At 38.6% G+C, this 14,033-nt stretch overlaps 1 protein-coding gene across 3 annotated transcripts in view; it reads right to left on the bottom strand.

Annotated features, from left to right (window-relative positions):
- Positions 1 to 777: 777 nt before the first annotated feature.
- Positions 778 to 14,033, bottom strand: part of LOC106672100 (E3 ubiquitin-protein ligase UBR4) — a 29,969-nt gene continuing 16,713 nt past the window's right edge. Inside the window, exons 28-56 of one of the 3 annotated variants that reach the window (XM_014403240.2) lie at positions 13,287 to 13,983; positions 12,448 to 12,865; positions 12,229 to 12,381; positions 11,973 to 12,171; positions 11,741 to 11,909; positions 11,231 to 11,677; positions 10,945 to 11,165; positions 10,148 to 10,793; positions 9,942 to 10,086; positions 9,657 to 9,876; positions 9,038 to 9,460; positions 8,405 to 8,971; positions 8,135 to 8,309; positions 7,412 to 8,076; positions 7,065 to 7,349; positions 6,780 to 6,991; positions 6,581 to 6,716; positions 6,164 to 6,523; positions 5,888 to 6,107; positions 5,422 to 5,810; positions 4,983 to 5,351; positions 4,697 to 4,918; positions 4,220 to 4,621; positions 3,758 to 3,892; positions 3,048 to 3,688; positions 2,820 to 2,978; positions 2,395 to 2,761; positions 1,238 to 1,397; positions 778 to 1,164 (exon numbers count right to left, since the gene is read on the bottom strand). In XM_014403240.2, coding sequence (XP_014258726.1) covers positions 1,100 to 1,164; positions 1,238 to 1,397; positions 2,395 to 2,761; positions 2,820 to 2,978; positions 3,048 to 3,688; positions 3,758 to 3,892; positions 4,220 to 4,621; positions 4,697 to 4,918; positions 4,983 to 5,351; positions 5,422 to 5,810; positions 5,888 to 6,107; positions 6,164 to 6,523; positions 6,581 to 6,716; positions 6,780 to 6,991; positions 7,065 to 7,349; positions 7,412 to 8,076; positions 8,135 to 8,309; positions 8,405 to 8,971; positions 9,038 to 9,460; positions 9,657 to 9,876; positions 9,942 to 10,086; positions 10,148 to 10,793; positions 10,945 to 11,165; positions 11,231 to 11,677; positions 11,741 to 11,909; positions 11,973 to 12,171; positions 12,229 to 12,381; positions 12,448 to 12,865; positions 13,287 to 13,983 — 9,267 coding nt within the window. In that variant the 3' untranslated portion in view covers positions 778 to 1,099. The remainder of the gene's footprint in view (positions 1,165 to 1,237; positions 1,398 to 2,394; positions 2,762 to 2,819; positions 2,979 to 3,047; positions 3,689 to 3,757; positions 3,893 to 4,219; positions 4,622 to 4,696; positions 4,919 to 4,982; positions 5,352 to 5,421; positions 5,811 to 5,887; positions 6,108 to 6,163; positions 6,524 to 6,580; positions 6,717 to 6,779; positions 6,992 to 7,064; positions 7,350 to 7,411; positions 8,077 to 8,134; positions 8,310 to 8,404; positions 8,972 to 9,037; positions 9,461 to 9,656; positions 9,877 to 9,941; positions 10,087 to 10,147; positions 10,794 to 10,944; positions 11,166 to 11,230; positions 11,678 to 11,740; positions 11,910 to 11,972; positions 12,172 to 12,228; positions 12,382 to 12,447; positions 12,866 to 13,286; positions 13,984 to 14,033) is intronic. The other 2 variants (XM_014403242.2, XM_014403241.2) reach the window with 2 other exon arrangements.

Raw genomic sequence — 14,033 nt, 5'->3', positions numbered from 1 at the left:
CATCCTTTTTTCTATATTCTATAGCGATTTTTTATTCATCTGATTTTCCTCCCTCCTCCTAACAACATTAATAAATTTTATATTATTTTCCTCAAAAATTAAAAAAAAAATTCTTATCTAAATTCTTTTGCTCAGCAGTTCTGTCATCCTTTTTTCTATATTCTATAGCGATTTTTTATATATTATATTTTTATCTATAATTAAACTGCACTGGGATTCAAACCTATGAACCCATTACCGCAATACAAGCTCAACACCACCAACCATTCAGCCACTCTCAAAAATTATAGACAGTTATTTGGAGATCATAAGATGCGGTCTGGTGTGATGTACGTTTAGAAAAAAATTATTTTTTTATCGTGCCAACGTTTCGATCTTTATTGAGATCATCTTCAGCCCTGAATATGACTTCAATAAAGATCGTTGGCACGATATAGAAATTTTTTTCTAAACCTACATCACACCAGACCGCATCTCACGATCTCCAAATAATAATTAATTAACTGTTACTAAACACTACACATTATAAACAGTATCAAACTGCTGTAAAGTTGATCTGTTTGGAGTATTTTGACGTATGTTTCACTATGTACAAGCTTGTATTTTATGATTTTAATTTTTTTTATAGCCTTGGTAATTCTCAAGTCTTTGTAGAACATGTTTTCAAGGGAAATAACACAAATAAAATTGAAAATAATAAGATTTATTATCTTCAGAATGGTTAATGAAATATATTATATATATAAATAGAAAAGCAATTGAAAATACAAATAAAACTACACTTTAAATATTCCTTTTTAATTTATAATTTTAAACACAAAATTTGTATAATTATCATAATTAATATTATTTGGGTATAAACACAAATTGTATATGTATTGACAGAAAAAAAAGGATATTTTTCTCGATCATTGGTGTGATATTTGCCACAAGGTGTCCATTTTTCGATTGCAGCATGGGGATGACTTAAATTTAAACATTTCACAGTATCAGGAATAAAATCCTTCATATATAAGTTAATCTGCTCTTATGTAACAATTAGATACATCACAATATTTAATAGAATTTACAGGGGGGGGGAAGAAAAACAAAAAAAATTCTATGCATAAGCCTGCAGGGTCTCTGCGATGAACTGAACCGGGTCAGATATTTCACCCAATAAACCTGAAATCGATCGAGGAAAAAAATGTGAAAAGTTACAATCGGATATATTGAACTGATAAATTGAAATACTCACCGACAACATCAAAAAACTCTTCTATCGACGTACAAGGGATCAGTTCATCGGTGTAAATCGACATGAGCCGTTCAGAAGACTTGAGAAGAGCTTCATCGTTGTGTCTGATGTAATCAGCAAGAATCGTAACCCATCTGTCTTCGGATGTAACAAAAACTTTCTGCAAAATATTTTAAATCATAATAAAAAAATAAGACTTTTTTTATTACATATGTAGAATGCAACGAGGTTAAAGTATTGAGACCATTAACATTGAGAAATGGAAAGCCTCTCGTTTTTATGCCTTCAACATTTTTATGAACACACTCCACAACATGAAAGCAAATTTAGTTGCTACTGCCAAGCTTTCAATCTTTTTTAAGGTCATCATGAGCACACAACAACTTAAATATATCTACAGATTGACTTATTTAAGTTTTTACAGGCAATTTCAAATTTCCTTGAAGATTTAAGTTTTTACAGGCAATTTCAAATTTCCTTGAAGATTTAAGTTTTTACAGGCAATTTCAAATTTCCCTGAAGATTTAAGTTTTTACCGGCAATTTCAAATTTCCTTGAAGACCGCTCAGTCCCAACATTGCCAAGGACTGTCTACATTTTTGGCCATTTTTTGCAATACTAAATCTTCCGGCGAAAATAATAATCACGTTACTGTAGTATATTGTAAGTATTGACCGATCAATTAAAAGTTTTATGAAACTTGGTCATTTATGATCAAACTGGACTGTATATCCTCATAGCATTCGTCTATAAGGCAAGTATCAGTGTTTCGCCTTCATCAGTGGTGGTTTTATGTGTTATTTTCCTTAGTGGAGTACATTTTACGTTCATAAAAAGAGAAAAGATTTCTGTAGGTGTTATCTTCGATGGTCTGTGCTTGGGTTTTTTCTATTGTTCTCCAGTCGACTACTGGTTCTTTTTTTTATTTTAACATGGATATGGTATTTGGCCTGGAGGAACATTTTTTGTCTGACCATACAGGGAAAGGTCAACATGGATTAGGTTAGGGATAGTGGTTATATAATTGCAAGAGCAATACTGGAAATCAAACTAAGAATGAAGTTGACAATTTAAGTCGTACTTCATATTAACTTACAATATTCCATTAATAATAATAATAAATTACAAAAAAAAATTGATAAAAGAAATTTACGAACCTTGAAATGATTTTTATAAATAGCATCTATTAAGGCATAAAATATAAGATTGCTCCTATAGACTTGAAACGGTTTGACCTCGGTATCAGTCAGCCTTTGGGGGATCGCACTGCTTGATGTTACATTTGTATTGGACGAGTTGGAGGAAACGCTCGCCGACGAGGGCGCGTGGAGCGACCTGACGTGGGCAGTGACAATAAGGCGAGAAAGGTGCTTAAGCTTGAGACAAGCCCACCTCTCCGGCGACTGGACCAGTAGAGACAGCGTCGCCCAGTAATGCGGTCCTTCAGTCTCAAAACATGACTCGAGCCTAGGCTCTTCAAGGTATGTGGTCAGGTTCTTAACCTCCCTTGCACTACATCTCGTCCTGGAAACAATTTTGATATAATATACTTTTTAAAATATACAGTTGATTTTTAACTTACGTATTAATCACATAAAGGGCCATATGCATAAGATAAGGTATGATGTGCATATTGGACTGAGGTCCACCACCTCCTGTATCATCATGGAAGCTCTTTTCTTGTGCAAACCTCAATAAGAGCAGTTTTAAATCATGTACGGTCGAAGTATAATTAATATCACTATAATATAAAAAAAAGATTAATATAATTACAATATTTTAATGAATAATTCTTTATTGAGATAGTTACCGATGCCCAGTCGATTCTTGGAGGTAGGTGTTATGCCTAGCCAGACAGCTCGCAAATGCTGATTCTGGCACCTGTGGCCCCCAAAGAGGTAAAAGCCCGTTGCACTTTGTATTAGCATTCTGAAGAGCAGCTGATTCCCATTCATCCCTCGCTCTCGCCAGTCTCACCGCTGACATGTGACAGTCAATGTGTACAACGTTAAAGTGGGTGACAGTACTATAACCGACTGTTTTTCTTGCTTTGTTCTCAAACTCTTCAATATTACAACGTTTTGTGAATGTATAAACACCGAGAACTTTGTTCGGCTGGAATTTATAGCCTTCGCGACAGATGACGCAAACAAGGCCGGTTTCTTCGCCAAGCTCTTCCATCTGCTGCATCATCGTCTGGCTCTCTACGGTCAACTGGCCTCGGTCGTTGGTTCTCATACCGAGAGCACCCAACTGTTTTTCTCTCATCGCCATGGCCAGTCTCTTTTTCTCGGCTCTAGTTGAACCCCTGACTTCTTCGATCATAGCTGCCGCTCTCTCATTAGTGCACAGAGCTTCTAATAAATTCTCAGCTAATGAGCCCACGTGCTCGTCGGAGGAAACCTGTTCGAGTCTATGAATGATTGTTATACAATCCACTGAAACTGCATCCTAATAACATACAAAAAATAAAACAAATCATTAAAAATTTACAGTGATTTTGGAATTTAAGAAAATTACTTGAGTCGGTTTATGATGACTAGCGAGGCCTGTTAAAAATCTTAAAATATATTTTAACGCAGGTTTCGATATAAATTCTTTCCACTCGTCCGAATCACAGTGAAGAAGAGTTGGTCTGGTTACAGGAGCATACTTCTGGAAAATTAAAAAAAAAATCACAAATAATTTCTCACATTTCTTGATAAGCAACTATAACTCTTTTAAAAATAAATGTGACTTAAAAGAAAACTGAACCCTTCACAGAAGATTAAAAACCTTTCATGAGTTTACAACCTGGGTGGTTAAAGATAAATCAAGATAGAAAATTTCCTCCTCAAAAATTAAGCGCTCAAATATCAAAAATTACTTATCAATTAAGAGAGATTGTTATTTTCCCGTATAACCAAATTTCATTGTTTTATAGTAAACATAACCCCCCCCCCCAGATCAAGCATTATTATATTGTTCTTTAATCTTATTTACCCTGATATATTTAAGTGCGTGGTCAACAACACCAAGTGTAAGTATATAATCTTTAAGAGTATTGCCAAGGGCCGATCTGTCAATGCCGAGAGCCAGGATGCTGAAAAGTTCCATCTTCTGTTCTTCCTCCGCCGTGTGCTCAGTGTCGAACTTGTCGAATTCCCAGAGATGAGGCTTGAAATGATCCATAAGGGCGGCCATTTTGGCCCGGTTGCTGTAAGTGAGCGATGCCAGGACTTGCGCCAGGTGCTCGAGCACAGCCGTGTTCGACTTGACGCTGCTGCAGTTAGAGACGCAGTCGAGGAGAGAATTGATGTGTTCTACACCGCCAAGAGTCTGGGAGAATTTGAGGAAATCGTCTGGGGACTGGGATGCAGTCTTTGACAAAATTGTCTCCATTATCTTTAAAAAATATTAAAAAATAAAATAAATAAATCCTCAATGAATTTAAAAATTAAATAAATTATATTTTTGTACCTCAAGAATTTGTTCAATGAGCTGTGCAGATTGTTGAGTGGTATCAGAAACGCATAATTGGAAAGTGTCTAGAAGAATGTTGATCGCTCCAAGATCAGGATGACACAAAACTTCTTGGTTCCTTGAAACTTTAACACAAAGCTGAAGTAATTTAAGCGTTACTTGTAACAAAGCCCTTGATCTGACTGTATCCCGAATCTGGCTCAATCTTCCCAATAAAACCTGAAGGAAAAAAAATTAATATCAATTTTTAAATTTGATTTTATATGTTTGTAACAATACAAACCTTGAGGCCTTTACAGTCAGCCATGACGTTCGCCATTTTGTAGACTTCCTCGTTATTGACTTCCTGTTGTGACTTCGCTTGCAAAGTTTCGACAAATTCTTCCGTCGCATCGCCCAAGAGGCCTCTCATCCTGTAGACGACTCTCATCGAATCGCCCTCACCGCCTTCGGCGATCCAAATTTTCTTGTAGACCTCTTTGACCGGGAGGTCGAGGCTAATGATCTTGTTGTTGACAAGAAGCTCCATCCCATTATCATCCTCGAGAAGGGCGACAAGCTCGCAATCCTGGCAGATTTTATTCTTGACATCTCTCATGAGTGGGCCTAGGCCGGGTTCATTGCAACTGTACGGATTTCCCAACATCCTTCCCTAGATTGTTTCACAATTAATTTTTTCTTATTAAAAAAAAAAATAAATAAATAATATTAATAAAACATACCTGTAAGAAGTCTTCTTGTTGTGCATCTTTCTCTAGTGTGAGATAAAATTCCCCGACGTCGTTTTCTTCTGGATATATTATAGAACAGAGCCTCTCGAATATAAAAACAGGCGTCCTGACATCTTGTGGCGGGCATCTTTCGACGGTTTGTATGCAAATAGTCATAAACGCTTTAGTCTCGTCTTCTGTGCCGGTCGTCATCTCTTCAAGCAGCTCGAGAAGTTTGTCTTGCGTTTCATCAATCAACCTCGTACGCTGTACAACCAGCCTTCTAAGCGATAAGTAACCATTTAGAACTGCCCCGACCAAACGGCCTTTATACTGTTGTTTTATGCTTGGCTGTTCTAAAAACGAAGCTATCAACTCTGTCAACATTTTTAGTGCATATCCTGAAAATAATTGAGAATTTTAATCCGTTTCAATCAATAATATAACTTTGGTTCTTTATACACTTATTATCTTTTACCTTGAGATAAATCAGAAGTGAGTATAGAGCCTTCAAATTTATGTATTGCATTTATTTCTTGTGTCAGCAGTTCAGCAAGGTAGAGAAGAACTCCTTTGAGTGCGAGATATTGCTTCCAAGGCGAGGGCTGCAATAGACTTTGATAAAGTGTCAAATATTCGGCAGCGCTTTCTCCAGCTGAGCCGAGTTCACCGAGGAAAGTTGTTAATAAGTCTAAAATCTTTTAAAAAAAAGAGGTAAAATTTAAAAATAAATTCTAAATGAAAGAAAGCTTACTTCTCTCTTTGTTTTTGGGTTGGTACACAAGCACTCCAACATGTTGCAAGTTACTTGTCTCGCCAGGATTGAACTCGGGTTGAAAAGGACCTGCCGCAGCCAAGCGACGCCGTCCATCTTCGACTCGACGAGGTAAATCTTCTCCTTCCACCTTGTCACGTATTTTTCAGTCAAGTATTTCTCTCTTATTTCAGCCTTCGACGACGGTTTTGCCGGGGTGATTAGATCGGATTTTTTAACGGGCATTCTCTTGTACCAATTGCTGAAGGAGAATCTCTCCTCCCCGTTGACCCAGCTGTTGATGTCAATCGGCATACTACCGACTACTTTGATATTTACTATGTCCTCCACTGATTTGTCCTATACAAAAACGGACAATTAAATAAATGTATATTTACAAATTTAAAAGTTATTTACCTTGTATTTTTTAGACACAGGAGATAGTGGTTTTATAATCCCCTGAATGATTTTCAGACAAGGGAGAGTAACAGAATCAATGACTACAGGGGATTTTCCCTCGGAACAAGACATCAGGAAAAGTTTCATCACACACCTTGAACAATCAGAACAATTTTATAAAATACTTGACTACAACTTAAAAATTAATAAAAAATACCTTAATTTCTGTTCCCAGCATGAGTCTTCCTTCTGCACGAGAGCAGCTAGGAGGCTCATCTCTGGTCGAACGGCAATCGCGAGTTCAGAAGCGGCCAAGTGGCCGTTTAGAGTCAACGAGACTCGTTCCATGAGAATAGTGCAGATTTCTTCAGTCGCTTTGCAATTATCGCCTGTCACAAGGCAAATAAGCTGTCTCACTTCTTCTTGAACCTTTAATAAATACAAATCCAAATAAATAAAAGCGCCAGATAAGTTAACATGTTTACAAAATCAATTAATATACCTGGGTTGTTCCACGACGTAAATTATTTTGAACCAGTTCTTGTATAAGTCCTTTGGAACAGAGCACCTGTCGGGATTTCGGGTTGTGAGCGAGAGCTCGTAGCAAGATGAGGCAGTGTTCAGTCGCAGAAAACGCACACCCGTAGCATTTGCCCTGCACTGGATCACTAGACATATCTAAGGACGGTTCGCTTTGAGAAATATCTGTAGACTGAGATAAGCTTCCACTCTGCTCTAGCTGGCTTCTATCGTATGAAACTAGTTTAGAGCGGCATGCCAGTACTTTCTAAAATGCAAATAAAAATTGTTATAATTTTTGTTTCATTTTGTTGTTATAAATATAATTACTTGAATAATTCGACTAAGATCTTCAAATGAAGTTTTACAATCTGTGCAGTATCTCTGGGCGAGGAGTTGAATGGCTCTATTGACCATGCTTGTCGATGGTGGGATGTTAGAAGAACCGATTGTGGATGTTGAGTTGCTGGTCACTCCCTGGGATGGAATTTCATCAATACCACGGTCTGCTCTGTGGTCGTTTATCTTGGAAAGAAGCATTTCAAGGGTCGGCTTGTTCCCGACGAGCTGCTTGTAAACTCTGTCCGCCTTCTCTAAATGCGTATTTATAGCCGAGATTGTCTTCTTCCTGTCCTCGTCGTTCTCAATCGGGTCGACGACGCAGCACACCCGACCCGTTATCGTAAAGTCGAATTTGGCGTATTTGCAGAAACCGCACGCGTGGCATAAGAACGGGTCTTTCTCGTCGTAGTTGATCGCACGGCATTTGTGACACTGGAACACGTTTTCGCCGCAGTTCGCGCACACCCCCGGATTCGCCGGCACCGATGATGAGCATCTGGGGCATTGTAACGTTTCTGAGGATGCTTGGAGATTTTCATAGAAATCGGCATATTCGACCATCAGGTTGCAAGCGACAATGGGCAGAGGGAATTCTACTTTCACCTCTGTCTGGCCTGAAGCAAGATTGACCTTCTTCGCCTTGTGCCACATAGCTGAAATTTAAAATAAAATTATTAACTGGACTGATTTCTACTGGAAATAAAAACAAACCTGGTTTGTTCTTGAGTTCAATAACAGCCTGAACACTCTTGTTGTTATAATAAATGTTCATAGTTCGCACCATTTTAGTCCTCTTCAGGTCAGCAATCCTCAACGTGATCTTGCTAATTGTGTGACTACTCACTAATTTAACTATTTGTGTTGTAGTTGTAAATTTTGAATCAATCTGAAATTAATACGGTGTTTTTAATAATCGTAGACATACTATTCGGTAAATCTCATAAACTATTAATAATTAATTACATATTAATGGTAGCGTACCTTGATTGATGATAGTTTAATGTTAGTTAATGGAAGTTCTGGGTTGTTGCAAACTAAACAAGGATCACTTTCTAGGTAATAACCATCGAGTTCAACGTATTGAGCTAATTGCGTGTACAATGACGCGTTTGGATGTTGGGCCAGAACTTGATTTTGGGCACGCAACATATTCACAGCTTTCTCTATGCACTCTTCGATCTTCTTTTTTGATGAATTTGATTTGATGCAGAAATAGCCGAGCAGATCTACAAACTGCGACGCCTTCCTGCCATACGATGGCAGCTGAGGCCACAGGCTCCACATCTGGTCGAGAAGGAGTTCTTGCTCTGCCGGTTCTGAGTTCTTGTAGATCGAAAGTATAAGGGCGTGAGCCTGCCATCTCATGCTCGAGGCGTTCGTCTCGAGCAAGAAAGAACGGATGAATTTTGTAAGGAGTTCTCTTGGTATTTGGCTGTTGAGCTGGCGTACGAGAGTCAAGCACTGAGCGTCTTCCATATCGCTATCGTACACTTTTTCTTTACTCGTCCTTACTACATTCGAGCTCTTGCTACTACTAGGAGCATTTTCCTACAAAAAAGAAAACAAAAATTCGCATAAATTTGTTCAGAGAAAATTAAAAGGTTAAAAGCTTACCTGGCCTGATGGAGGTGGCGGAGGAGATTGTCTAGTCGGGCAAAGAGCGCATCTCAGCAGCTGCAGTGTGGTCTGAGCGACGGGCTCTTCGACCAGGCGGCTCGTATACACCAGAAACGGCAAAACTGAGTTATCTTTTGTGCAAAACTGTCTCCAGTTCCATGTCCTGCTTGTCCCGACTTCGACGCAGGCTTTCAGGTGTTCTGTCAATTCTACAAGAGCGTCGTATGTCAGAGGTTGGACGACATTCCCTTCAAAGCATTGCTTCACGGATTTCATATGAGATTCTAGTGAGTGGAGATCTCTCAACTGTCGATACTTCTCTTTGTTGCCACATATGAACAACAGGAGTTTTCTAACTTGGCGCCGCACAAACGGAGTCTGTTGAGTCATCATGTACTCACACAGATAATAAAACCAAGTCTAAAAAAAAAAATAGTATTAATTATTATGTAATCTATAATAAATTACAAAAGTTGGATTAGATGCCTAACATTGAAAACATATTTATTTATTATCAACACTTAATTTTTGGTTTTCTCCATGTCTTATTCTTTTACAAATGTTTATACTTTGGAAAACTATTAACAAGATCAATATTGATTGATTGAAAACTTACATGCGGGAAAAAGATAGGATTTGGTGTATGCTTCTGCACTTGGTAGGGCAGGCGTAGAGCCATTTCAGTCAGAAGTTGTGGATACGCTTCAAAAACATCTGTAGCATGACCTTTAACGTACTGCCTCAGGAAAAATGGTGACATGTCCGGTGGAGACGAGGGATGGTGAGGTTTTAGAAGCGATCCGCTCACATTTGTGTTGGCCTCTTCTTGTGTATTACTAAAAAGAAAAGTGAACAAATCAATTTAATTTATTTTTCGCCTTGTAATATGTTTAATTTTTACTTTTTCCAATAGGGCAAGAGTTCTTTAAGCAACAGCAGACAGTAGTCGATTACACCAGATTGGAGAAGAATATTGGCAGATGTCTGTGATACAAAATTTGTATTTCCAGTCTTGGAAGCTGATTTAGGTCTTGACATTAACACACCTATAAAAAAGATTCATAATTTTAAAAATAAGTATTCTTGCAAATGATATTACAAACTTACTTAGTAATCTCATGACAACGATTTGAACTTCTCGGCATGGGTTCCTTGTACAAATATCCTGTACGTCTGGTTGGTTCAGGGAAAGTAGGGAAAGTACTGAGTTTAATAAGTTTTCTAAGCAGGCTTTTCCTCTTTCTTCTTCTCCGTCTAAATCGGATGTGAGCATAAGCACAACTTGCATGAAAGGTATCGCCGTGACGCCACCGACTTGTTTCAACTGGGGAATGTGTTGTACAAGTTTTTCGAGTATCGACAATCTTAACGAATGGAGAGTGGTGGCGCCTTCAAGTTCAGTATCGCCTTCTCCTTCTATCCCTTCGGCTTCTTGATTCTGGAATGCCGAAGGTACACCGAGTGAGCTCGTTTCACTTCTTGTACCGGTGGCTAAAGGTTCTTGTTCGCCGTATGCCGAACTCCTTCCTGAAACGTTATGTTCGCCAGTTATAGAATCTACACCACTACCGCCGCTCTCGGAACCTCCTGAACCTCCTTGGTCAGCCGGGGATGTTCTTAATGTACTTCCGTCTGTTGCCGCGGTAGAACCTTCATCATCAGAACCCCCGGGTGATGCAGTTGTATCAGAATAATGTCCCGCTTCACCGGCATTATGCGTACCTCTAACATTTACCCTACTACCTGCTAAAGCCTAAAATGAAAAAAAAATTAATTAATGTAATAATTTTATAAGTGTTTAAAAAAATTAATACTCATGAAAAACAATTATTTGTTTTCTCTTCAAGAAACCAGAGTTTAGAATATTATCCTTGAGAAAGAAGTATAATAAGTTCAAGACTTACTTGAAGTGCAGGCCCTGCAAGGTTGTGGAAAGCCTGCAGGTTAAGTCCGAGGTTGGGAGAACCTTCATGTTCTTGCTGGAGACTGAGAGCGATGGCGATCTGCACCATGGTCTCGTCGTCGGCGTCTGGCGGTATGTCTAGCATAGGGGGGAAGCCTCCAGTGTTCACACCTCCAAGAAGTGCCTCCATATTCATTGACACTCCACTCGCGACTGCACCCGCTAAAAGTTAAAATAATTATAATAAGAATAACTGTGAAGGTTAAAAGAAATCTAATAAAATTTACCTGGATCAAGTAGTACAATTGGTTCTACACTTTCATCATAGTGATTCGGTTCGGCTTCCGAGGAGTCCTGCGACGGTTGGGAAACTGGACCTTGTTTTTCCGACTCCACTACCCCTGGTGTGCTGCAATGTGGTGGGCTTGGGATGTACACTCGGCGTCTTTTCACTCTCGGTCTCAACACTCGTATTATTGCGTGTTTGGCGCTGAAGCAAACTGCGTGGTCAGAACACAGAAGAAGTTCGAGGTATATCTTCGCTGCAAGCGCTGTCATGGCCTCGCTGTGCTCGGCCAAAGTATATGCGTGTATGATTTCAATAAGAGAAAACACAGTCGCTTCAACATGAGTCAGACCAGGAATACAGACGCTGGCCAGTGCCATATTCTGGGGTTTAGCACTGTGCAACTTCCAAAGAATGTCAGTTAATTGGATAATTAAATGGCCAGATTCTGAAAAATAATTTAATGAAGTGAAAACATGATTATACCGAAAGTCTTGATAAGAAACATTACCTGCATCAAGAGGTTGTGAAAATTTAACTAAATTGAAAGGACGAGCGATAGCGATTGACCGACTCATTAAAACAAGCCTGTAAAACGCCTCTGTATCAAGATCTTTTGGATCAGTGATTTGCCTGAGGCTGTTCAAAGATGACATAACATAATTCAACACAGCTTGATCCTGAAAAATTTCAAAAAATTAATAAGTATTTAACATAATATAAGATCATTTTTCTAAACTTACTCTATAATTATGATAGGCTTGTCTAGAAGTGTGTAACGAAGCCATTAGTGATTTTGTATTTTTCTGCACTGTTGGAGAAGTCGGCAGAGTCAAGAAAGTTGTTGAAAGCGAGATAGCGGATGTTTTCAAAGAACCCTTCGCATCGAAGTTAACCAGACTGAAGCATCCGTCCAACACTTCCAAAATTCCCGAAAGCATCCTAAACATAAAAAATGTTTACGATGCGATCTATGTGATAATTAATATTGATTAATACCGATCAAGGAGTGGCACTGACGTGGATAAAGAAGAACTCATGCTTTCAGTGTCACTGTTTGATGAAGCCGTAGGCTGGGAAGCGTTCTGAGTTGCCGTTTGGGATTCTTCATTCTCCTCAGGCCATCCAAAAGCTTCTTTTGTTTTTCCATAACTAAGATTTTACAAATAATTAAATAATGTAAAGCAAAACTTTAACTAAACAAATTAAAATAGTTACACTTTGATAGAATCAACCATTATGATTCCATCTGGATCTTGAGATGTCCCAAATGTCAACGTTAACTTTTTATCGGCTTGGAGACTTTCTTCCCTTGTCAGAGGAAAGTCGAACCATCTGTTTCTTGCGATGTTGGTCTGGATGCTTCTTCCCCCGACCTCGATGTACGCTGGGACGCGCTGTATGTCTTGACTGCCGAGGAGGACTCTCACCCCGGTTATTACATGTGCTGCGTCGTTGTTGATGATTTCGACATTAAAGCCGACGCTTTTAGTCGAAACGACGTACATCCCTGTCGTATTGAGTCTATGCTTGATCTGGGCTGTGTTGTATATTTGCAGTAAGTCGCTTCCTCCAAATTCAACATCGTTCAAGGCGATGCAGTGCTCAAAGAAGTCAACTGGGAATGAAACACTTGCTGAAATATTAATAATATTAAATTACTTTATGTATGATAAATAAGCATGTATTGCGAGACAGCCTTCGTAATACAGATAGTCTGAGAACCGAATTCTACCTTATAATGTGATAAAACAATTTTGACTTAGGTGCCTAATTGGTTTTTGATTAGTTCTGCAGTACAATGGTGCTTGCTACTATCACTATAAGGATTTTTTTAATATATAATCAAGTTAACATAAATATGTGTTTTCAAAGAAGCATTATAGGATATTGATAAAAGAATAAAGCAAAAGAAATGAAAAATAGGAGAAAAGAATAACTGAAAAATAAGAGATAGTAATTTTAATTGATTAAATTCTGCTTGTAATATTGTCCAATATATTGAAAAAAAAATTATTTTATATATAAATTTATTAATAAAATAAATAAACAATTACCTGATGCTTTAACAGGTTTAGGGGCTTTTTTCTTCTTATTTGATTTATTTGATGGTAAACTATTAAGTGCTTGGACACTCGGTGATAGCCAAAATTCAGTCATTTCTGGGTTTGCATTGTAAATCCTTAAGCTTCCATCTTCACAGAGGATGAGGAGAGTCGTACGTAGATCAGACCCTGTAGAGAGGTGCCTGATGACGACCATGTCCATGATTTTCGCCTTCGGCGGAAGCACTTTTATCTCTTGAACGTATATTGTATCTGGTTGAATCATCAGTATTACAGGGTTGTTGCTAGCCTGCAATGTGGCACACACGATTCCAGGATGATTGGGTACTTCGGACCACAGGCAGAGCGGCTGCGGTTGAGAAGATCCGCTACTGCCTTTGTTTCCACTACTGCTGTTCGTCGTCGTGGTCGTAGTCGGCGTAGTGGTCGAAGTGGTATTCGACGCCCCCGTTGTAGCCGGGGTCGTCGTGTTGTTCGAATTGCCCGTAGTTGTTGCACTTCCGGAATTACTTGCTGCTGTTGTCCCTTTTTGCAAATTGATCATGAAAGCGTCAAAAACAGTCGTACCAGTCGAGGGGTCCAAAGGAGCAATAAATGATTTTCCATGAGCGTATGAGAAAAACAACAATCGTAATGTGTGTGAATAGTAAACTGAGACACCTCCTCCACAAACTTGTCCGTTTGATTCCTATAAACCATTTTATTTACACATTATCATTACACTAAATTACAATAATT

The sequence above is a fragment of the Cimex lectularius genome, unplaced genomic scaffold (assembly GCF_000648675.2).
Source record: "Cimex lectularius strain Harlan isolate CLEC.00 unplaced genomic scaffold, Clec_2.1 scaffold93, whole genome shotgun sequence".
Classification (NCBI taxonomy): Eukaryota; Metazoa; Arthropoda; class Insecta; order Hemiptera; family Cimicidae; genus Cimex; species Cimex lectularius.
The sequence above is the reverse complement of the archived record's forward strand: the minus strand, read 5'-3'. Positions and strand labels throughout refer to the sequence as shown.